This window comes from Acanthopagrus latus, chromosome 4, assembly GCF_904848185.1.
Source record: "Acanthopagrus latus isolate v.2019 chromosome 4, fAcaLat1.1, whole genome shotgun sequence".
NCBI classification, from domain to species: Eukaryota; Metazoa; Chordata; class Actinopteri; order Spariformes; family Sparidae; genus Acanthopagrus; species Acanthopagrus latus.
In genome coordinates, this window is record NC_051042.1 from 34,162,109 (window position 1) to 34,186,873 (window position 24,765).

Below are 24,765 nucleotides of genomic sequence, written 5' to 3' on the forward strand. Positions count from 1 at the left end.
CATGTTAACAGCTCAGTCAGAACCGGACTCAGATTGGTGGAGAGGGTCACTGTGAACCTTCAATAATCCGTTCAACAGGAAAATATTAAAACCAATAATAACATGTTTAATCCGTCTGTCTGGATGGAATGAAGATATTGTTTCTATCTCTACGTGAGGCAACACGAGGGAACAACTTCCCAGGAGAGACACAAACATGGAGACTGTCTCACACATGTGTCACTGTAGGAACATTTACTACATCACCTACTTTCACCCAACAGAACAGAATCCTCTGAGAGCAAAGCTGGTGAACCTCCAACAAAATCTTTTCTGCCAAACCTGATTAAAATGCACCTGAGTCGAATTAATTCACATACAGCTGAACACATCAGCCTGAAGAGGATCCACCCAACAGCTCACACTTTGCTTATCGATGCACACAAGCAACACAAATACTCATCGGAAACTAAAATCTCCCGAGGCATCAGGTTTGAGCTTCTGTGCCTTTTACTTCTACATCCTGAACGCCCGAGCGGCAGAATTATCTCAGCATCCTCGCTGTCCAAAATGCAACCAGCAGTACAGTCCAACAGCAGCGACTGAAGCCAGAAACCAAAGCCAACAACATTTACCAGTTAAAAAAGCACAAGAAGTATTCTGAGGACTCATCGTGTTCCCGACCACGCTGGACCAGGTTCTGATATCACACAACAACAACCAGCCTGAGAACGAAGCAGCTCTTACCTCGATCAGGAAGTCCCCCGTCCTGAGCCCCGCCTGCCACGCCACGCCCCCCTCGTCCACCGACTCCAGGTACTGCAGGGCGGGGAAGGCAGGTGTGGGAGTAAACTCCTCGATGGGCGTGTCCGCTGCACGGCGAGGAGAGAGGACAGAAGAGGACGGAGACGATTACAGAGACGAACAGTCAACCAAAACACCAACAATGCAGACAAAAGATAAGAGAACGTCAGAGAAGGTTTGACAATGAAACAGATAAAGAGTCAAACCGTTGTTGATGGCTGCTTTTCACTCACAACTAGATGCAATTAAAGTAACATTTCACCCAAAAATGAAAAGTCAGTCCACAAAACATTCCTGGAGCCGAACACTGTCCCTGTTTTAAATAAACTTTCAAAACAGAACTGAAAACTGCATCGCACCAACACCACTGATGTCTGGTGTCATCGAAGTCTCCACATCTCAAACCCATTTAAAAAAGACGTTATTTGCAAACTCAAATCTTCGCTGTAGCTGCTGTGATAAAAGGCTCAGCACACGCATCGTCTGAGGGTGTAAATTACGTCTTTTCAAATCAATTTGGGATCTCAGGGCTTTTTGAAACACGTCTCCAGCTGCTTCAGGTGTTCAGGAGAACGCTGCGACTCTGTTTTGCGCAAGAAATGTTTTGCAGTGTACGAAGTATCATCCGGCTTTCCATCGAGCTGGAGCTGGATAGAAAATGACTGACATTTGGACTTATGCTTCAATAATATCATTAATGCATTTTCCTTCTGTAACGAGTCGACTCTATGGTGAAAACAGCCGTTATTACCAGTTTAAACTAGACACGGCTGGACTGTGCTGACACCAGCATATTCACCTGTCATATCATTAGCATATATAACAGTAGAAGTGGTTTCAGGGTTTGGTTATATCGTGCAGACTGTGATCGTTATCTGACAGCTACACTATCTCCCGTTTATGAACCAACACCGGCACTAAAATCTAAATAAAATCTAACATCACTGATTAAATTCCACTGAGATAATAAAAGATGTTCGTGCCTTGTTGTCACTTGTTAACGTGACGCTACTCAATAGCTAATTTCATATAGCGTGACTCTCTAAATCCATCCGAGGTTCAATCACAGATTAGATGATGACAACCAGCTGCTATGATAAATGACTGAACGCTCAGATTTACTTGATTTATTTGCTCCTGAACGCAGCATTTGCTCACACGTTGGATTTATTCCCACCAGCTGGAGGCGATTAGCATGCCGTCAGTCGTGAGAGGATAGCAGGTTAGCTAGCTGTCACAGCTGAACAAAAAGTGACTTTTTTAAAGTATCACAAGGTAAAAACGATACTGTGAGTCCATGTGACCTTTGCTGTTATTTGACTTTTGATGGAGGCTAATTGTTCACTACGGCTTCCTGTCGTTGGGCTAAGCTACGTTTAGCTGGTTTTAAATGTAGAAAGTCGCCGACAGGAAACAAATACGGTTCTGATCTCTGTCAAGGTGTTTGTACCTTTGTTCAGAGGAATACTGCGGAGTCAGCAGGAAACATTTGCCTTCACAGGATTTTGAAGATATTTCAGAATCTGCTCATATTTTAACATTTTGTCTCTTCAGGATATCTGAGGAAGGAAAGTGCTTTAAGGACGAGCACGAGGGAACGTACAGATTATTCATAAGGGCTGCTATCAGTTCTCAATTTTCAGAACTTTGTTTTTGGAAACAACATTAACGTCAGATTAGATTAATCGTCCCTCATCACAGGGAATGAATAGATCCTCTAACGTTAAGATAATCTGCTGATGGAGATCACCACGAGTCAGACCATCACTGAAGTGAGACGGTCGGAAGTTTTTCTACATTCTCCCGTCTCTCTTCAGCCAAATTTCTCAAATGCATCTGCGTTTCATTTAGTCTCAACGCAAAGCAGCGGACAATACGGTCTGAATTTAGCAAAATGATGATTTATCTGATGAAAGATTACATAATGAAGACAAACACGTCAATGCCATCCGACTCTCCATCCCTGACAGCTCAGCGCTCAGAGCTGGAGCAGAAACCCGGCATGAATGTTGGAGAAGAGAGCAGCAGAGAGGTGATGGAAGTCAGAGAGACCGTCACAAACAGAGATGGTTATGTTCGGCGTAAACACAACGTTTCAGTGCAAACATGCAAACGCTGCCTCCCTTTAATTTCTTAACCACCCAGCCTGCACTGTAGTATCACTCTGTCCTCCCCCCACACATCCCTCCCTCCCTCCCTCCCTCCATCGCTCTCGGGGAGGTTAAAAAAAATATTGCGGCTGGGAGAAACCAGTGGTGACAAGTGACACTTCCTATAACTCATCCTCCTACTGGAAGACACAGTCCACGAGTGCGTACGAGGGTATTTACATGATTGTGATGACTGTGTTTCTTTAGGTGTCTGATGCAGGGAGGGAGCGAGGGATGGATGGAGAGCACGGAAAAACGCAGGGAGCAAAAGAGGATGTGAGCTTATGTGACAGCTCGAGCGGCAGTGTGTGTGTGTGTGTGTGTGTGTGTGTGTGTGTGTGTGTGTGTGTGTGTGTGTTCACCCCCGTGCAGGATAAGCTCGGCTGGGTCAGTTCCCCAGGGTGATAGCAGAGTGTGTCAGAATGACGAGAACATTCCTCTTGTTTTTCAAGCCAAATCCCTCTTTTTCCTCCCTCTCTCCCCTCCATGTCAGTCCCTGTCTCCGTCTCTACCTCCCTCCTCAGTCTCTCTCTCTCTCAGTCTCTCTCTCTCTACGTCTTAATAAAAAAAAAAAAAGAGAGCACGAATACACTAAATTTACCTCTCGACAGTAACCATGGCGTAGACCAATCCAGCGGCACCGCACAGTTGTGGAATGCAACGTGGATTATGACATGGCGAGAATCGTCATAGAAACCGACGCAGCAGCTCAAACTGGCTATTTTTAGAGCCAATCTCACGGCCTGGTACAATATCAAACTGCCTGGATCAGCCGCTCGGATCACAACAACTCAACAGTGGTGGTGGAGAGGTGGAGAGGTGGATGAAGATGATGGTGGAGAGGAAAGAGGATTTCTTTAATGTCTTTCCTCCATAAGCAAATGATGTCACGTTACAGATGTTTGTTTGAGCTCTGAAAGCTGCAGAAACCTCGTGCACACACGAAAAATGAGCTGCAAGTTTGTTTTTTTTCACAATCAGCTGCACATGCCATCACACCCTGCAGAGAGCGTGTGTGTGTGTGTGTGTGTGTGTGTGCAGGAGGCTGCACTGGAGGTGGCAATAAAGTTGTGTTCAATGTATTTTTAATTGCAGAAGTTATTTGCATGTGTCTGTAGGAGGAGGAGGAGGAGGAGGAGTGGGGATGATCTCAGATGAGACAAACTGAACAGAAATGCACTTCAGTACATTCTGTAAAAGTGTGCAGACGGTGGATGTTGGTGGTGAAGTGCCAGCAGCAGACAGATGGAGGTGATGGTGGGGACGGAGGTGGAGATAAATGACTAAAAGCACATAAAGTCAGGAATGGTTCCTACCTTTGGCCCCTCTGAGGACGAAGCCGAATCCCTCATTCTCCTTCTTCTGGAGCACCACCGTCTTCTCGTCCACCACGCAGTCACTGTGGAGGAGATGCCGAGCAGAGCGCCCGTTAGCACAGCCCATCATCCGCAGCATGGCCACGGACGCCCTGCCCGAGTGGAGGTTCATGCTGCTGGAGGAGAGCTAGTCCGGCCAGGGCAGGGCAGGGCAACCCCGACCCCACCCCACCACCACCACCGCCGCTGCCGCCTCCCCCTCCTCCTCCTCCTCCTCCTCCTCTCGCCGGCCTCTATCTCTATCAAACGGTATGACAGCGGCCCCGACAGCCCGGCGACAGCATCTCCAGATAGAGACGACCCAGAATAAAAAAAATAAAAGCGGAGGGAGACGACGGGAGAGGCGCCTCCCGCTCCTTCCTCTGCGCTCCCCTCAGCGCGGTTACCCCCGCCGCTGCTGCTGCGGAGGCTCCGGCCGGCGGGGTGGGAGTGCTGCGCCGTCGAGGAGAAGCGACATCGGGCTGGTGGTGTTAGCGGCTAATGGCTCATGATGAGGCGGGGAGGAAGGCTGAGGCTCGCCGGGTTGGTGGGGGGGTGGAGGCAGGGAGGGAGCGCGCGACGGAGGGAGCAGCAGAGAGTCGGTGTGGATGGAGGTCTGTGCGCGCGGCTCCGCAATGTGCAGGCTGGTGGGGAGGGTGTGTGTGTGTGTGTGTGTGTGTGTGTGTGTGTCATATGGTCCAGTCCACCGAACTCATCCACGGATCAGTTGACTGATTGATGGTGCAGGTTTGAGGGCTGCTGTCACCTGGATCCTCTCACATCTTTTTATTTGGATGGATTTAACTTATTTAAAAACAGCTTTATTTAAACTTTCACCTGTGTCACACATAAGACACAGATCAGGAAGGATGTGCTGGTTAGAGCAGTTAGAGAAGGTGACAGGAATGACTCACTGTAACTACAGCTGCAACAGTCAGTCAATCTTTCCTCTAACACACATGTCAGACACTTGTTGGTTCCAGTTTCATCAACATGAGGATTTGCTGCTCTGGGAACTGAACTGTTGCTCAAACAAAAGAAGCGATTGGACAGAGTTGTTGTCAAGAACACCTAAACCGAGACGGAGTCATGACCGAGGTCCAGAGTCAGTGGCATCTTGCAGTGCTGTCTGAATGCACTGTGAAAAGTATTATTCTCTCCATAGTTTCCCACAATGCATCATGCAGAGAAGGGTACAACCGATGGTCACTAACTGAGCATTACACCCCAGCGTGCACTGTGCCGGGGTGAAAGAAACGTCTCGAGAGGCGTCACTCCTCAGAGTTTTACTGTCCACCTGACACGCGACCTGACGTTTTTTGTGTAAGAGTCAGTTTCTCTCGATGACTCTGATCTTCACGTAGAAACCGTCTCTAAGTATCTGACCGAACGTATCAAACAACTGTCCAGTTATTCCCCTTCAGAAAGTGGTGTTGGGACTAATCTCATGTACACCAACACCACAGTTTAAAGACGTCACTTTGAGCTGTCGGAAGTTTGGATGAGCGTTTAATTTTGGATATTTTATAGAATAAACCAGGAGGGCCCAAGATTGTTTTGGTCTGAGGGCCAAACTGAACAATAACTTGTGGCACAAGGGCCAAATGGGTCGAAGGCAACACGTACACCATTAGCTTTATCTCTTTTTTTAGTGGTTCAGGTCAAATAGATTAACTCCTGCACAAACCTCTGCATTGATTTGAAGGCCACCGGCCAAGAACAGTGTTAGTAGGATGCACAGTGATCCCAGGATCTCAGGGAATCCAGGGATGTTATTTACTGACAGAGAAACTTCATCAGCGACTTCTATTCAAATTCCTTTTGTTAATTTGACACTTTTGTCTCCAGACACAGCAGTCGGGCCAAACAAATCTCATGCCAGGCCAAAGCTGGCCTGCTCGCCTCGCTTTTGGCAGCCCCGGACTGAACGATTATCAACTTAACTTGAAAATAATCCCAAAAAAAAATCCTGTGTTACATCACTAATCGTTGTCTTTTCTAACAGGCCAACTAAAGACAGATTTGTAGGATCAGATTTGCTTCAGGGACCTGAAAAGCAGCTGACACATGATGAAAATGAGGCTGTGTGATCCAGATTCACTCTGAGAACAAATATCTGGTAACATCTGATAACTTAGATCAGTTATTTCAGAAATGAATTCAGGTGCTCGCAGGTTAATCCTCCGTGATTCATCCTCATTAAACAACAGAAGCGGCCGCGCTGCAGTCGGCAACCGTGGCTTCAAAATTAGAAAATGCACATGAATCTCATTTCCTGTCTTTGAGTAACAGTAGCAGCAGCTGTGGTCGTCACACTGTTGTTGCTTCAGTTGTGTATGTGAGGAATCCTCCATATGCTGATGCAGCTACAGGAGAAGGATTACTCTCCAAGTTTGACTCAGCATCAAACCGTCTCATCTGACATCTTCCTCTCAGCTCACAATCCTGTATGTATGTTAACCCAGTTTTTTTCTCCCCCCTCCGTCGGTCTCCGTTTTGTGGAACACGAATGTAATGGTACGTTCCGCCTCTCGTTTCCTGCAGTGATCACGGCCCGGCCCGGCCCGGCCCGGTGCGACTGATCAGAGTCATCTGAGCCGAGGAGAGGTGCAACTTAAAAGGCCAAGTCCTCTCCTCCGAGCCGGAGGAGTTCGGCATCGCTCGGCTTATATTGGGCGCAAAGGTTTACACTGAATAGACACGTGGGATGAGAGAGAGAGAAAGACGGAGAGAGGTGCGACTGCCATCCTAGCAACAGTTCCCTTAGCAACGCAATCTGTCTAGAGAGGAAGGAGGCCTGCACTGCTGACACACTGAAGGTTATCTCCCAGCATTCCTCCACACACACACACACACACACACACACACACACACACACACACACACACACACCTCGATCATCCAAATCTGACATGGCGGCAGCTCCAATAGGTCAGCCGGCTGCAGAGATGGCCCTGACAGTTTATCTGAGGTGTCATCGTGTGCAACAGGTGATGTGTTGGGGGGGACGGCGGTGCTGCTGCATCAGAACAAAGTGGATGCAGCGTGCAGGATGTGGGACAGGATGTACGACAGGCTGACGGGATAAAGTGCAAGCGTACTCCAGGGAGCACGCTGCCTCAATCTGGGCTCCGCCGTGGGAGGCCGCGGTGTATTTATAGTCTGGAGGAGAGGCTCGGTATGCAACGCAACAACTGATTGTTTGTCAGACATTCATCTCCTGCTGGGCAACTTTTGATTGGAGTTTGGAGGTCTGGCTCAAGGGTGGTTAGACCGTCGACGAGCTCTTACACCGCTTGACTGATGGCCGGTGGAGAAAATGATGCAGGGTAATCTGTCAGTCGTGTGGACGAGGGCAGCTAACCTCTGGACGCTCTGCAGAACGCTCTCATTCCTCCGCATGCAATCATGTGACTCCAGCTTTGTCAGCACCTTATTTCAGACGGCGGCAGAGAGCCGATGCATCACGTACCGAAATCCACATCTGGCTCTCCTCCCTCTGCATCTCACCCAGCAGGGAGGGATCGTCTGTCCACAAGTCAGATTTGAGGACGAATGGGGAAGAAACGATGTCGTGGAAACTCTCAGTGCTACAACTTTTAGTCTGACACCGTCATCAGGACACGCAGCGTCAAAGAGTCAGCAACAAACAGTTTGACAGCAACACATCGCTGCCAGTACAAACAAACCTGCTGTATTTCTTTTAACAGCGTTAAATGTGTTTCAAGAAGAAAACTGATGAGATCTTTTTTCTGCTGATGACAAACTGTTCTCATGTGACGGTCTCCAAACATCTTGGGACCCTGTCGTGCTCTGACTGATATTCATCCTCTTGGATTGGTGAGTTTTCATGATTCATAGATAAATAAAGTAAAATAACTAATATAAGCAGTTTTCCGAGTTGTCAGGATGACTGTGCATCTCCTCTGAGCCTGGAGGTGCAGCACAGCACCGACTTCATTATGTAGACACACAATGAACTGTCAGCGAGGCGTTACAGCTACACTCTCCATCCATTATGGTAATAAGTACCATCACCGTCATAACCTTTACTCTGTGCACATTGTTTGTGTTAAAGAGGGAAACACACTATTCTGCTTCCTGTATGGACGTTTTAAATCATCTGACTAGAAGGAAGAATTATGACGTATGATCGTGTAAAACACTACTGATAGATATCGTTTATCTCAATAATTCAACGTTCTAGTTCATGTCCGAGACAGTTTTGGCTCTGAGCGGCGCCCTCTAGTGGTGGCAGCGTTTAACATCCAGACCAACATGAAGGACGTGTTGACGTATGTGTGCGGTGACGGTTGTCACATCGTGTGAAACTGACTTTTCTGTTCTTTACCTGCAGTATTTGATCTTTATAAAGAGAAAAGACACAGTAATAGTGCACATCTGATAATATTGTTATCGTCTATTTAAATATGACAATGAATTGCATTTGAGTTGTAATGACTAAATATTCCCTCCACATCACTTTACAGCAGTGAGATACTGACAGTCAGACGTCACATCATCAGACTCAGTTACAGTCCGTCTGTCCGTCTGCTCTCAGAAACAGAGTCTCAGCTCTGAACAGATTCAGGCTCTTAAGCCACATATGTGTGAGGATTTCTTGTTCCTGCTCGTTGTCTGATGACCATCCACAGAAATAAATCATGAAATGAACACAGGCGAGTCATCACGTCTCGAGTCGACACGAGTCTTTAACCTCCGAAGTCGATGTCGAGTCTCGCTCTCAAGTCATTTTATTTCCTGCCAGGTCGAGTCAGAACGAGCGTTCGTCAGTTCATCTTCCCTTTCAGTCTGTGAGTGGAGCTCAGGCGGCTGTTTGGCACCTTCTTCCTGCCCGTCGCCACACAGACCAGGGGACTTCCTGCCTCATGCAACATTTAACGGCGCCCTCCGCCAGTTTAAAAAACAATTATGAATCTTTAACGAGCGGAGGAAAGGCTTAATGTGAGTGCCTCGGAAAAGTCCGCTTTCCAAAGGAAACACACGGTTACATTTTCATATCTGAAAACTATGAGTTATGAGACAGTGAGCTCCAGCAGAGAGCTCAGGATCTACATGTTCGAGTCTAAATCCAGGTCCAGGTTTCATTTCCAGCTGAGATTCCCCCTGGATCTTCAGTGTCACATGGGTCTTTATAGCCTGAGCCACAATCCACATCCAGCCAACCTGCGCTGGGTGAGAGATGGTTCACCTTGACCCACATACTGGATGTTCACTGCCGAGGAGATCCAGCAGAGTCACAACATCCCGTCCATCATGTCCTCCTCACCACACGTGATGTCTGACTACCTGCCGAGACGTCGTGTCCACTCGTCACGGTGAATCTTTCTCGTACAGCTCGGTAGAATCAGCACGTTTGATATTTTTGCTCCTAAAGAAATGATTTAAATCATGCAGAGGCCAAACCGGCAGTCTGAGATTCAATCAGCATGTTGTTGGAGTCGTCCATCAGATCTGATGGAGCACCGACATGTGAGGCTTGAACCATGAAGGAGGACGGACGCGGACACACGTCTTAAAGGAGCACGACGCAAAGAAAACATTGATTTATTTCCACATCCAGGTGACGACAAGTCAGCGCAGACTTCTGATGATTTATCATTATAAAGTAAAATATACTATGAGGTTAAAATACACTGAATCAGTAAAATCTTCCTTAAGTATCAAAGATAAACTATGAACCGTTACACTGATGGAGTCTTTGTTAATATTTCAGTGCTGCAACTACATGAGTTTAAAATGCTTTTTATACAGTTTGGCTGTTCAATCTTTAATCTTTAACAATGCATCACAGTAATAAAGACTGAATGTGACAAATAATGATGAAACCAGCTGTCTGATCAATACAGCAGAATCAAAAGGAACATTATCAACCTCTGAAGTATATTTAATCACAAGTGTGTGGTGGGAAAATAAGGAACAAACTCCAGAGCTTCAAACCTGAACTCAAGTTTCACTTTATTTCATGTTTTGTCACTTCTTGGACGTGGAAATGAATCAAGGTTTTGTGTTTGTGTTCCGTCTCTGAATCTGACTCTTCTTATTAAAGCTCAGAGGTCAGAGGGACGAACCCAGAGCTGTCAGAACATGTGATTCACAACCTTCATACATTCATTTATAATCTAAAAAGAGATGAATCAATGGAAATGATTAAATATCAGCTACAGCCGTGAAATCATCGTTAAACGTTCATTCAGTTGTCAGAACGCTCATTTCTTATTTAAGCAGTTTTTACAAGTTGGAGTAAATCTGCCTGCACTTCATCCTCCGCAGCTCCATCTCTCTCTCTCTCTCTCCGCCCTGGACAGACGGAGGAAGGTCAGAACTTCGATGCCGGGGTTTAGAACCGCTGCACGAATGATGATGTTGGTCCGCCGACCCGGTGTGATCCGACAGAACCTCATTCATATTCATGCTCCCACAAGGACGACCGGCTCACCTGCGTGATCGATTCTTTCTTAATAGGATTTGTTCACGATGGAGAATACACTCATTCTCTCACACACACACACACACACACACACACACACACACACACACACACACACACACACACACAGGAGAATACATCCATCTTCGTTTCTAATGGAGCTTGTATTGAAGTGGATGTGACAGAAGGGAAGAGACGAGTGGAGCAGAATAACTTAAGAGCAGAACATGGTGGAGACTTTGGGATTCGACGTCAGGTAACATTAGACGGGACACGACCGCATTTAAATCCTTTTTACTGTTTTTCCATTTTTTTCCCCCCCGAGACCCGAGGAGACGCTTCCATTTAGTCTCCAGCTCCACGCGAAGACGAACGGCAGATTAGTTTGTATATTCGTATATACGTCGATTTCACTGCAGCCAAAACATTACAAAAAGACAAAACAGCCTCCTGAAACTAAATCTGACATCAATCAATGCTTTAATAATCATTATCTTATATTTTTGGTAACATGACTTCTGCTAGTAAACAATATATATACACATAAACACACATATAGCCCCGTTTCTACCAGTCAGTTCGGTTCAGTTCAGTTTGTTACACGTCAGAACTGTGAACCCAGATTCTGCTCTGTGCTTCCACCACAGATCTTATTCTCACAGCGCAGGCGGAGTATTTATCGGTCTTGTCATCCACGTTGGTAACCTGACATGAAATCTAACACGATGTGAACCCTCTCCAGCTTTTTCTATCAGCAACACTCTGGACTGTCCTGGTTCTTAATCCTGCTGAAAATCACTCCCGAGCTCTCTGTGCTGCCCGGACGATCGGCAGCCGATCGCTGACAAACACTCTGAAATAACCTCCGTGTTCCTCACAGCTCCACACAGCTCGCCTCCTGAACAAGACTGGGTCGTCATCAGAACCACATGAATGATGAAGAACATTGTTATCGCTATCAAAGAACCAACAGGTTCGCACCAGGATTTGTTCTTTATTCTTCTTCTTGCACCAGAGTGACGAATCAATGCGCTCGGTGCATCAACAGGGAAGTGACAAATAATCGGCCGGTTGTTTTGCTTCTTTTGCTCAGACGTGTAATGAACAAAGTGAACTGAACCGGGTCGCTTGGTGGAAACAGGGCTGAGGTGTGACGTCTCACCTGGAAGCATCGAAGCTGTCGTAGGAGCCCACAGTGTAATGTCTGAAGAGCTTCCGTCTGTCGGCACGATCCGCCCGGGAATCTGACAAAACACAGAACAAACAGATCCACATTTACATCCCAGTAGTGACCAATGTCCAGAGTTTGTGGCGACCAAAACAATTATAATAAGTCAAAAGAAGCAGATGAGGGTGTGGAATAAAAAAAGGTGATGAAACCTGTCGCCTACACTACCCACAATGCAACGTGTCCACTGAGTGACATCACTGGGGGTAGCGGACGACAGCAGCCCGTCTGTGTCCTCCTGCACCACTTTAATGTGTGAGACTGTTGGAGTTACCCTTTAACATCCAGCCACGGGGCGACGTCGGACCCACAGCTGCAGATTTAAGGATTTACATCCCGGTCGGCTGTATTATTATACAGTAATCCTGTTGATCCTTGAAAATTAACTGAGTTTAAAGCTGCATTAACTGACTTTTTGGCCACTAGAGGAAGAAAAAGCTGTAATTAAAATCTAACATATTAAAGTTGTTGTCTTAGTGAACGATTCCCTGTTTACACATTCCAGCAGACTCACAGCAACACGAGCATCTTTACAGATGTATTTCTGGATATCTGACTAATGTTAGTGTGATATTCACCTCCCCTCTCGTCTCTGCTCCTGAGGAGGGAGGAAACATCGACGCGTCCCATCCTAAACGTTTCTGTTCCACGATTGATTCTCATATTCAAAGATCGATGCCTGAGCTCAGCAGCACAGGCTAAATGTGTGTTTCATCATCCACAGGGACACAGATGATAGAAACAAAACCTCCACCAGCATCTGGTCTAAATATTACAGACCTGTCATGTTTGAATACAAACTCCAGCTCTGCAGGTGATGGGGTGCTTTTAATTTACTGTAAATCAATGTGAATGTAGAAAGTAATAAGACGCGCAGCCAGCCGGCCACTTCTGACCATCTGTCACTGCTTGTATCTGGGTCCACAGGGAGCGAGTGGAGATCCAGGTGATCAGTTCATCACTGAAGTGATTCAGGTGATTCAAACAACAGTTTCCTGAAACATTCTGAAACCTACAGAACGCTGCCAGTATCTGTATCGTGTTGGTGTTTCTTCCCTCTGACAGACAGAACTTGTTCTCTCCTTGTTTCCTCCTCAGGTCACATTTCCCCCAATAACTTTTTTAGTAATCACGACATGTTTCTGACGCTCTGCAGTGTGTAGTCTCTTTTTTCATATTTCAATAAACTTCAGAGGAACTTTTAAAGAAAACAGGCTGTAAATTCTGTCGGATTGATTTTTTTTCTGTCGGCGCCCATCGAGGGACAGCGACGTGCACGGACTGTCTGGTTTAGTAAGTTTACAGGAAAGGGTGAATTATTCTGCCGTGTTTTCTGATGATTAAAAAGTAAGATTAAACCTATTGGATGAGAAAATGCTGCAGCATTTTACTTATAATGTTATTTTCATTCTTTAAATGTCACCAGAACACAGAAGACCTGGTCGTTGAACCTGCAGAGCTTTGGTTTCAAAACTCAGACTCACAGGTTGTTTCACCAGCTTAGATTAAACTGTATTAATATAAATATAATCATATAATCACGTTCCTCATCTTGAGTCCTGGATGCAACTTAACAAGCTTCCTCTTCAAAAGGAAAAGGTTTAGGGAGGTTAAAAATCCATAATAAATGATATAAACATACAGATAATTTGAGATCAACGATCGTTGATGAACCTCAATAAGACAGAATCAGGAAGCACGACCTGCTAACACTGCGTCTGTTAAAGCTTCTTACTGAACACTAGTTATTATAAATCAATCAGGAGCTTTTAAACAGGTCCAGACGATGCCAATACTGACTAATTAATAGGGAAATAAGAGGTTTTGACTGTTTAACCTCCAACTGCTGAGACTGTTTAAACACTGTGAATTCGTCTGGTGAATGAGACGCTTCACACTCAGCTCTCCTCTGACCTCCATCCTCCTTCATCTGCCTGCCTTCAATTACATCCACAGAGTCTGTGCAGAAACAGCTCACAGATGAAATAAAGGATAAATAAAGGTTTACATATAAAAAAAAGCTGTATTTTAAACCCACACATGACCTGCAGAGTGAAGCTGCCTCCCGTCATCCCGTCCATTCAGCTCCACCTCCTCCCCCCTTCTCTCCCTCTTCCTCCCTTCCTTCACATACTCTCTCACACCAGCTGTCACACTTTCACAGAAACTCCATCTCCTCTGATCCGGCTTAGATCTTGTCATCCTCGCAGGAACATTTCTTTTCTCCCCCCTCCTCCCGATTGTACGTCCACAGTGTCAGCTTGGAGGAGGGAGGACGATGATCGACCGACAAGAGATGAAAAATGGGTTCCAGCTTTGTTTTTGTTGTTTTTACAGAAAAGGAGGAGGCGGGGGAGAAAACAGAGTTTATATGTGTAGGAAAAAAAATCAGAGTATGGAAGCAGAGAGAGAGAGAGAGAGAATATCCACAACATACTGTAGTCACACTCCATAGCAACTGACTGCAACCAGCTGGTTTCTATGGCCACAGATCAATAGAGATGCTGCTCACACGGTGTGTGTGAGAACACACACACGTTAGCTCGTCTGTATTTGTGTTGTTGGTGTGTCAGATGTTTGTACGTTAACCGTGTGTGTGTGTGTGTGTGTGTGTGCGTGTGCGTGCGTGTGCGTGTGTGTGTCCCTCCTCGCCTCGTACTGCGATGTGTATTTGTTAAATGTGACGTCACACACCGACCTCGCTCTGAAACCACATCATCACCTCCAGCGTGACGTGTCGCACAGCCGAATCACCGGAACTGTTTTCTGCTGACATTATTTGCTTTGCTGTCGTACTGACGGCTGTATATTTCTGTCACAGCAGGTTTTCTCTTGTGTTTTCAGTTCATTTGGATGTTTGTATTAGTATATTAGTTGTTTGGTGTTAATAAAAGCAGAGTTGGTCCGTCAGTCTGCCAGTTCAACACTGAAACATCTGGACGGATTTCTTTAACATTTAAAATTTCAAATTGTTATGACTTTGTTGATCCTCAGACTTTACACTTAGCACCACCATCAGGTCATAATTCCTGCAAATACATAAACACACAAATATCTAAAAGCTAAACTAATAATATAACTATCAGCTGTAAGAAGACGGAGAAACTGCTGAAACACATTTTCCTGACTTGACTCTGTCTCACAGTCACAGGGTGATGTCACGATATTATCGATTTATTCTGAAATCTCCTCAGAAAAACTTCATAAATGTTACAACTGGGCAACAAAATTAAATGTCACAATACTGATGAAGAAATAACTCAAAATGGATATTATGACGATGTTGCAGGGATGACTGCTGGTACAAAATATTAACAAAATGAGAAAGAGTATGAACAAGTAGGTAAAGATATAAAGTATTAGAACAAGTAGAAAAGTCTAGTCGGCATCACTTCACAGTCCTGCAGCCTTTAACAGATAAATAACTAGGATCTAAGATGACAATCTAAAATGTTTCTTCCCACAAAACTAGTGTGCAAAAATAAAAAGTGAAATATTTTAACAACCAGTTCGACCTGAACTGACCCAAACACCCACGTTCACATGAACCACTGTGAGACTTTTTAAAACGAGGATCATCTTAAAGCCGTCGTTCATCAGTGGAAGTCACATTAAAACGTCCCGGTCGGCTCTCTATCATCTTTTACAGCCCCGTCAGATCAGCAGCAGATTCCCGTTACTACAATAATTAGCCGCCCGGAGGACAGCTGGTGTCTGCTGATCCTGCCGAAACACAGAACAAACACCTACAACACTCCTGCTGCTGCAGCTGTGAAGGTCACATGAGCATGATAAGAAGACAATCATCCTCTGTATGAAGCATATACACTTCTAAATTAAGATATTGCTAATTAACAATAGAGACACACACACACCACATCTCTGCACCAGCTGATGTGAGGCGCCGCAGGCTGGTGATGTAAACAACACTAATTAAAGAACAGATACAGACGTTTGTTACTGTGATCGTTTCTGTCCCCAGTGTGTGAAGAGCATCAATTATCTGAACTCCCAGTCTCAACATGTTGACACACACACACACACACACACACACACACACAGATCCTGGGTGGTGTGTGCAGTACGGACCTGCACCGAATCAGCATTTACGGTGTGATGTTTGAAAACCAGATGCACAGCTGACACTTGCTCTGTGGACTCTGTGGACTCCAGAACGTTTAAATGGGTCACAAACACTCTGCTGAGAGCTCAGTGACGTCCGGCGTCACTCACTGAGCAGCTGTCAGGGTCCGAACTTCAACCCAAACAAAGCGCGTCTAAGCGGGACTTAATCCTCCTGCAGCACATCTACTGAATCACAGGGATCAGAAGCTGAAGGTGTTTAAGTTAAATCAGCGTGTGTGTGTGTGTGTGTGTGTGTGTGTGTGTGTGTGTGTGTGTGTGTGTGTATTTCTGTATTTTACGGCTCGTCAATAAAAAATATTAATTTTCACACACATTTAGTTTTTTTTCATCTCTGCATTGATTTAATAAGTCAGTCTTTCTCCAGAGAGCTGCGTCACCTGGTCGACTTTTTAATAAATCACATCAGAGGTAAGAAAGCGGAATTGATTTATCTTTGATGATTTGATTCCTTGAAGATTTGTTGCCTTCCACTCTTCTGTCGATCGGATCAGATACCGACTGTTTATACGATCTGATGAAGCCACGATTAAATCAAAACATTCACTATCAGAAGCTTTAAAGACTGAAATTCTGTTGAATTCTGTTTTCATGACTGAATGAACTGAATAAACACACTGACTTTAAAGGACGACACAACTTCCTACTGTTTGACTTTGTTTACATGTGGCGGACCCTGCCACCTTCTCTGGGGCCTTATTGTCCTCTGAGAACAGCTTGTTTATTCACTGATGGAAAAGGTAATTAATGTTGTAAAAATCAAAAATCTGTGTTTGACTTTCTTCTTCAAAAACTACATAATGCCCCTTTAAACATTAACATCCATTCAAACACACCACAGCTTCCTTCTATGAAGCCACACACCTGTAAACGTCGAGGAAAGGTGAATAATGATGGACGAAGGACAGAACAGTCAAACCTTCTCAGACTTTTGGCTCATTCAGTTTTTCTTTCTGAGACTCAGATACTCTGAACATCTGATGCTGTATTTTGAGGAGCGAGAGGGAGGACAGACCGGAGAGACGCAGCGGGTCGAGTTTATCAGCTGCAGCGAAGATTTGAGCTTTGAAAAGAGTTTAAATGACATATTTTTGAATCAGTTTGGGATCTCGGGGCTTCTAGAGATGAGCTGTGTGAAGCCATTTTATGTTTCTGTGGTTGTCTCTCTGTTTTAAATCAAGTCTCAGCTGCTTCAGTTGTTCAGCAGAACGCTGCAACTCTGTTTTACTGTGAAGCTCCAGAACTTCACCTGACGTTATATCATCAGGAGCTGGGGAGAAGGACTGAGTTTACATTTCTGGTGAACCTCTTCTTTAACGCACAGACTTGTCTAATGTAACACTCAGTAAGACAGGAAATGAGCTTATTTCCAAAATGTCAACCCTTTCCTTTCCTTTAAAGATGAATCCAGATGTTCAGGCAGCCGGATGATGGATGAGTGTATCACAGCTGTACTCTGACTTTCTCTCTACATCCACCTGTCTGTTGGGAATCATTCTGGCTAAAAATCTATTCTCTCGGTTACCCGTTCATTCCTCCAATCAGCCACAACTGTTGGTTTCACGCAGGCCATTCACCGCCTGGCTAATTGCAGCATGCACACACACACACACACACACACACACACACACACACACACACGGCCCGTGGCTTTGGCCGAGGTCGCCTTTGAATGGGTCTTTCACAAGCCACCATACTGTGCTCCCATTTTCTGACAGGCTTTCTTTGCAGGCAGACCTGAGGGCAATTTGGAAGTGGCACAGTGTGAGCGGAGCTCCCCCGTGCCAATGGCCTTGGGTTAGGCTTTAAAATAAGCCACCCAGAAGAAGGCGAACAGCGATGGAGGGGAGAGGAACAAGTTGCTCCCCATCTGCCGTCATCACTGCTGACATACTCCACAGAGCAGGGAGGACTCAGAGAGCGGGTGGGTGTGGGGAGTCGACTCCAGCGACACTGTGCTTTGTGATAATGTCAATAATTAAACACTGTCAGGGAGCAGAATACCAGAGGATGAGAGAGATCGTGGAAGGAGGAAGAGAGCAGGACGGACAGCAGAGAGACGGGCCTCTTCCAGAACCTGCTGCCTCGACCCGACACACTGACAGCACGCTCACAACAGCAGGAGAGATTCCAAGGACAAGGAAAAATGTGATGTTTATGGGGGATGGAGCATGGCGTGATATGTTCATTAGCCTGCACCCAGAGGACATCAGAGCACAGCTGAGTTAGCAGGGCAATGTAGCGCTTAGCATTGTGCACCACAGCCCGGGGAGACAGAGAGAGACGAGCAGACAGAGCAGAGACTCACGCAGCTCATGTACTGCAGAGAAAAGAGCCACGTGCCATCACGCTGCCTCAGGAAGCTCCAGCATTCAGCTTCTGTTCCCCGTCCTCTCTCTCTCTCTCTCTGTCTCTCTCTGTCTCTCTGTCTCTCTCTGTCTCTCTCTCTCTCTCTCTCTCTCTCTCTCTCTCTCTCTCTCTCTGTCTCTCTCTCTCTGTCTCTCTCTGTCTCTCTCTGTCTCTCTCTCTCTCTCTACCTGTCTCTCTCTCTCTCTCTCTCTCTCTCTCTGTCTCTCTCTGTCTCTCTCTCTCTCTCTACCTCTCTCTCTCTCTCTCTCTCTCTCTCTCTCTCTCTCTCTCTCTCTGTCTCTCTCTGTCTCTCTCTCTCTCTCTGTCTCTCTCTGTCTCTCTCTCTCTCTCTCTCTCTGTCTCTGTCTCTCTCTGTCTCTCTCTCTGTGTCTCTGTCTCTCTCTCTCTCTCTGTCTCTCTCTCTGTCTCTCTCTCTCTCTCTCTCTCTCTCTGTCTCTCTCTCTGTCTCTCTCTCTCTCTCTAACTGGGTGGCAGTATACAGCGCGTCCTACATAAGTCAGTGTCCCACCTCCAACCGCCACACAACCCCGAGTGATTAGACTTACAGCTCCTCTCGTCGGAGGTCTTGGCCGGGATCTCCTCCACGCAGTCGGCTGGAAACCAGCCCACCTGGCCGCGGGCGCTGCCCTCCCAGAAGCCCCCCTCTCCGATGCTCAGAACTGGTCCGAGGGGAAGAGAGAGGAGAGCAAAGTGAAAAACGACATCAGCTTCAGAGCACAAGAGAAGAGGAGAACAATGCCTCCCCAGAGATCATTTTAAACATTTAAATGGCTTCTTTAAATAGAGAGTGAAACAGTAAGTTAAAGGTCTCTGCTTATACAAACACTCCTACAATAAATCAGACCCGAGGCCCACGGCACCACCAGCAGAACCGCAGGTGGAGGATATAATGAGGCTTCTGAACACAACTGTGATGCAAGAATCTGCTGATATTCAGCACGGAGCTCGACGCGTTCACAGTTGTGAGAGGTTGTTGAAATGTTCTTCAAGAGAAAATCTCAAATCAGTTTGTTTAGTTTGAAGCCAAATCAGATGTTTGGAGAACGATCTTTAATTCAAGAGCTTTTGTTTTTTAACCTTCAGCTCAGTTTGATGGAGAAAAAAGATCTGCTTAGAAAAACTGTGTTGAAATAAAGTCAGACTGAAGTGAATATTTAGTTAATATATATGAATAATACTTCAGATTACATGTGAAGTATGTGGTGGGTTAGGGTTAAAGTACAGAAGGTACAATAAAGTTAATTATCAGTCTGGAATGAAAAGTATTTAACATGATGATGCTGTTTCTGTTTCTGAAACTCGACCTTTGCTCTTTATTTTTGAGAGCTTCAGGTTTTTTAAGGATGTTTGATCAGCATGTGTTGAAAACGTCCTCTAATTAAAAAGAATGAGTTCAACACTTTGTGTGACGGTCTGATCTCCCTCCAGTGTTCAGCACCTCGGTTCGTCTCCTTCAGACGATGTGACAGGTTTGTATCAGACGAGCGACATAAAAATACATACGGCTCAGGAATTATTAACAAAATCATTCTTGTTGGGCGTTAAAAATAATCTCAGCATCTGGATTCAGACCCTGCAGGGCCTCACTTTCATCAGAGACGATAATTTGCTGTTTGATTTTCAGTTTCTCTTTTATCTGCTTTTTGATTTCGGTGTTTGGTATTTTTCATCATCCAGTTCTATTCATCGGGTCGGAAATTAACCAAGTACATTTACATTCCTGCTGTAAACTTCAGTGAGAGGTGTGAGGACTTCTTCCAGCTCTGCAGGGTCGCACAACACCGGCTCTGCTGGAGGTCAAGGTTGGGACTGTGGAAAAAACCAAAACACACTGAGGTGATCCTCAGTCTCACCTTTGACCCTGTCGCCCTTGTAGAGGCTGATCTCTCCCTCCGCCTGAGCCGTGTAAGGACGAACCACCACAAAATGTCTGCCGGGGACGGCGCTGTACAGCTTCCTCCTGGGACCGACCGCCTCGCCGTGACTGCTGGGACTGACAGAGGGGACACGAGACACTGGTCAGCACTCACTTACATTCAGTGACTACGACAACACCTGATTAAAGGGACAGTTAGTAGAGTAATTAATGCAGACTGTCAAAGACTGATGATGTCGTACAGCAGTGTGGGATCATGGGAGTTGTTGACTTCATTAAACAACCTTCACTGCTGCTCCAAATCTATCTGACATGACTCAGACTTATTCCTGGTCCATAATGTTCTAATAAAATGAATCTGAGGAAACAAGGAAACATTTAAAACAAGCAGACGAGGATTTAAATCACTGTTAAATAATAAATAATAAATAATGTTGTCTAACTTCTCTTCGTCACTGACGAATCATCAGATGTTTTCCCCTGATGGCAACATGAGACCAAGTGAAACGCACCGTTACCTCCAGTACAGTACAGATCTCTCTCTCTTTCAAACAGCTGGAAATATCTTGTATAATGTTATTTCACAGCTCAGCAAAATACATAATAACAAAGATCTGGTCTTTTTAGACAGTTTAGCTCGAAGTGTTTGTGAGCAATCTGTCAGTCATGTGTGAGACACGAACAGAAAGAAATCTAGCAAGAAAACTGTTCATGCAAAAGTATAATAATAAAATGGCACACTCATAAAATTAGCATCGTACTAATGAACTGGAATCCTGCCAGTTTGATGCTGCGAAGAACAAGTGGAACACAAAACAATATGTGTGACCTCGTCAGGCGGATCAGAAATCTTTAAAGGTCGACACTGATTCAAAAGGTTCAGAATAACCTTTAACAGTGTAAATCATAAATAAAGCATCATTATCAGCTTCAACCAATGAGCATTAACGACACGTCACACACACACACGCACACACACACACACACACACACACACACACACACAGCTTCACTGTACTCATGCATATGGATACACACATGTGCGCACACACGAAAACCAATTATGCGGCGGAGATATTCAGAGGCCAGCAGACACGTGTCTTCAGTAGTAAGTGGGGCAGAATATGGGCGGTCTCTGACCCACAGAGCTGCAGTGGCTTCTGGGTAAAAGACAAGACGCTCTGCAGACCACACAGGGAGCTGCGCAGGACCCGGCTCAGTGTTTCAAACTGTCAGATATCAAAATTAGAAATTAGAAATGCGTTTCTAAAAGAGGATCGATGTGAAACAGATCCCCAACACTCCCTCAGTCCTCCACAGAGCTGAGATGTCACCACAGTGCTGCTGGTTGATGAACCTCACGTGATAACGTAGCGCCACCTAGTGGCCAACTCACATAGCAACAGACAGACGTTTAGACTGGAAACACAAATGTCATAGAGGATCAGAAGAATACAGCTTTTATTCATTTATTCATTTATTTAAACCAAAAATTTAAGAACATGATGAAATCGGCAGAGTTTGTTTTTTATTAAAAACCTTCTAGCTGTTAAATAAAATATCCAAATATAAATAAAATGTGTTTGAATTGTTAATTGATGAGGCTGAACGGCTGCAAACACGTGAAACGTTTCTTAACTTCTTGAAATCTTCATGTCAGATACACGAGGTGAAACCACAGGGACAGAATCTGAGACCAGGCCGGCGGAGAATCTCTCTTTAAAACCACCTTAAATTATACAAACTCTAAAAGTTCCCCACCACGTTCCTGCACACACTGATTTATAATGCAGAGAGACAGACAAGTCAGAGATAAAACCACAGCCAAGGAAAAACTGGGAGATTATAGAGAAAGAAGGAAAATGGAGTGTGAGAGCGAGAGATCGAGAGAGAGGCAGGAAATGGTTTTTTCAAGTAAGTGGGTCACCTTGTCCTGTAGACTGCGCTCCTCCTCAAACCTTCACGGGCCTTTGGAGAGCTAACCCCATTCAATACCTAGTGAGGCTGCTCGCACATTTTCCAAAGGGGAAGCCGTGGACAAAACTGCAACTGTGCACTCCGAGCAGCGAGAAACACTCAGTGGACCGCTGAGAGACGAAACGCTGCAGGACTCGAACGCGGCAATTTAAAAAGCTCTGGAGGCTGCTGGGCCTGACGGCTGACGACCTGCGTTACACAAGACAATTACAAACACCTCTTTACCTGTGAGTGCATCACAGTGACCACGTTGTGACTGTCATTATGTATATTTAATACCTGACATCTGCATCTTTTACAGAAAGACACGTACGAGGTGAGACTCAGTAACTCAGACGCTGTGGACGATATCAGCCTCATCAAACTGCTGCTGCACATTATAGATTTACAGTAATTCAATCAGCACATTATGAAGCACTGTGAAAGACACCAGAGTCTCATTAAGACGGCTGTCTAACAACAGGAACCCAAACAGGCACAAACCAAACCTATTTTTTACAGATGTGCACATTATATAACCGTCATGCAGCTGCTCTGCTCCTGATGCCTCACAGGCTGCTGCACTGAGCTGAAGTACATTATATTACAAAAGGCTGATAACAGAAACTTTTCTCATTTCTAAATGTTTAGTAATTATTCTAAGAGTTTAAATGACTCAAGAGGATTTAATTCATTCATTAATTCAGGAGGTATCATGAATTCCTGGTGCAAACCGTGAACACATGATGACGTTACTTTGACTTTATGTGATTATCAACACTTGATCATCAGTTAGGGAACATTAATTCACAGTTACTTCTTATATTAACTTACACCTTTAATTTAATTATTATTTGGTCAGTCTCTCTCCTCATAGAAATATCAAACTGATCGTAAGATGCAAACCTTTGCATACAAATCCAGCTACATAATTAAAGTTACAGTAACTTGATGATGAGTTGACGCTACATCCTGCATTAATTCATGTATTAGTTGATCATCACTTATGTAAATGACCTGTACTCTTATTATAAAGTGTTACCAAAATAAAAAAAATTTTTTATTCAAGTTGAACTCAGTGAATTACTGCCCTTACATGTTGGGAGGCAGATTATTAAATGAATAATCAAAAATGAAGCAGCAGAGATAAAAGTATCTGGACATTCAGTCCATAGTATCTGTCAGGATAATATTTACACACTATAGCCTACAATTCCCACAATGCAACCTGATTTGAAATTTGAATTTCTGAGTCACTGCAAACGGGCGAACTTCACAGCAAAAAGACAGGATGAGTCGCTCCTGACCATCACTCTCAAAGTGAAAATAACAGATAAAATCTCCACGTTTCACAAAAACAAACACTACATGAAGTAAAAAAAAAAACTTTAAAACATTAAAAACTAATTGTGCAGCTGTTCTGTCGAGCTGCATGGATCTCTCCGATATTCCCACTTGGATGAACACTCTGCTGCAGGATTGTAACAACAGCCTCGTCACACACCTGTCTCTGCAGGTGTGCTCAACGTGACCAGGAGACTGAGCTTTATGTGTAGAACAGGTGGAAAGACTTAACAGAAGCTCGTCTCACTACTTCTTCACTCAGGTAGTGATAGAATCACCTCACACCTGACAGCACTTAAATCCTTTACATCGGTCCAACAACTGTAACTTCTGTCTTAGAAAATGTGCTTTTATTGTGAAAATGTTAAATAAAAGGAATTCTCACCAAGTGTTCTTGTCACATACAGAAACAAGTCATCATCCCCGGCTGCTGTGGGACTGGATCTAAATCTGTACTCGTGGGTATAATGATGTGGGAGAAACATTTCCCACGAAGCCACTTCACATTCAGATGAAACTGAATCCGGCCTACAGGATCAGCTGGTGCCGGCTGAGACGCAGAAGAAGAAGAAACCGTCAGCCATATTTTCCCTCATGCTTTTTTTTTTCCCTTTGGCAATTACCCAGGTGGCTTTGAGGTGCTAATTAGACAGTGTTGATTAATACCAGCTGTGCATAATTTGTGCTTTTACTGTTTGATCACCCTAGACTAGAGAGAGAGAGAGAGAGAGAGAGAGAGACAGAGAGAGAGAGACAGAGAGAGAGAGACAGAGAGAGAGAGAGAGAGAGACAGAGAGAGACAGAGAGAGAGAGACAGAGAGAGAGAGACAGAGAGAGAGAGAGAGAGAGACAGAGACAGAGAGAGAGAGACAGAGAGAGAGAGAGAGAGAGAGAGAGAGAGAGAGAGACAGAGAGAGAGAGAGACAGAGACAGAGACAGAGAGAGAGAGAGAGAGAGAGACAGAGGGAGAGAGAGAGACAGAGAGAGAGAGAGAGAGACAGAGAGAGAGACAGAGAGAGAGAGAGAGAGACAGAGAGACAGAGAGAGAGACAGAGAGAGAGAGAGAGACAGAGACAGAGACAGAGAGAGAGAGAGAGAGACAGAGAGAG

General features: G+C 45.0%; 1 protein-coding gene and 1 long non-coding RNA gene across 7 annotated transcripts in view; both read right to left on the reverse strand.

The window, feature by feature from the left end:
• Positions 1-4,476, reverse strand: part of LOC119017818 (SH3 and multiple ankyrin repeat domains protein 2-like) — a 47,896-nt gene extending 43,420 nt beyond the window's left edge. For 5 of the 6 annotated variants that reach the window (XM_037094908.1, XM_037094906.1, XM_037094907.1 and 2 more), the window contains exons 1-2: positions 4,250-4,475; positions 727-851 (exon numbers count right to left, since the gene is read on the reverse strand). In XM_037094908.1, coding sequence (XP_036950803.1) covers positions 727-851; positions 4,250-4,421 — 297 coding nt within the window. In that variant the 5' untranslated portion in view covers positions 4,422-4,475. Of the gene's footprint in view, positions 1-726; positions 852-4,249 lie in introns of all 6 variants that reach the window. The other variant, XR_005074564.1, reaches the window with a different exon arrangement.
• Positions 4,477-10,032: 5,556 nt separating this feature from the next.
• Positions 10,033-19,078, reverse strand: LOC119017823. Its single transcript, XR_005074572.1, has 3 exons — positions 19,026-19,078; positions 11,902-11,983; positions 10,033-10,748 (listed from the first exon to the last, which is right to left on the reverse strand). It is a non-coding gene; the product is annotated as an uncharacterized LOC119017823 (long non-coding RNA).
• Positions 19,079-24,765: the final 5,687 nt, after the last annotated feature.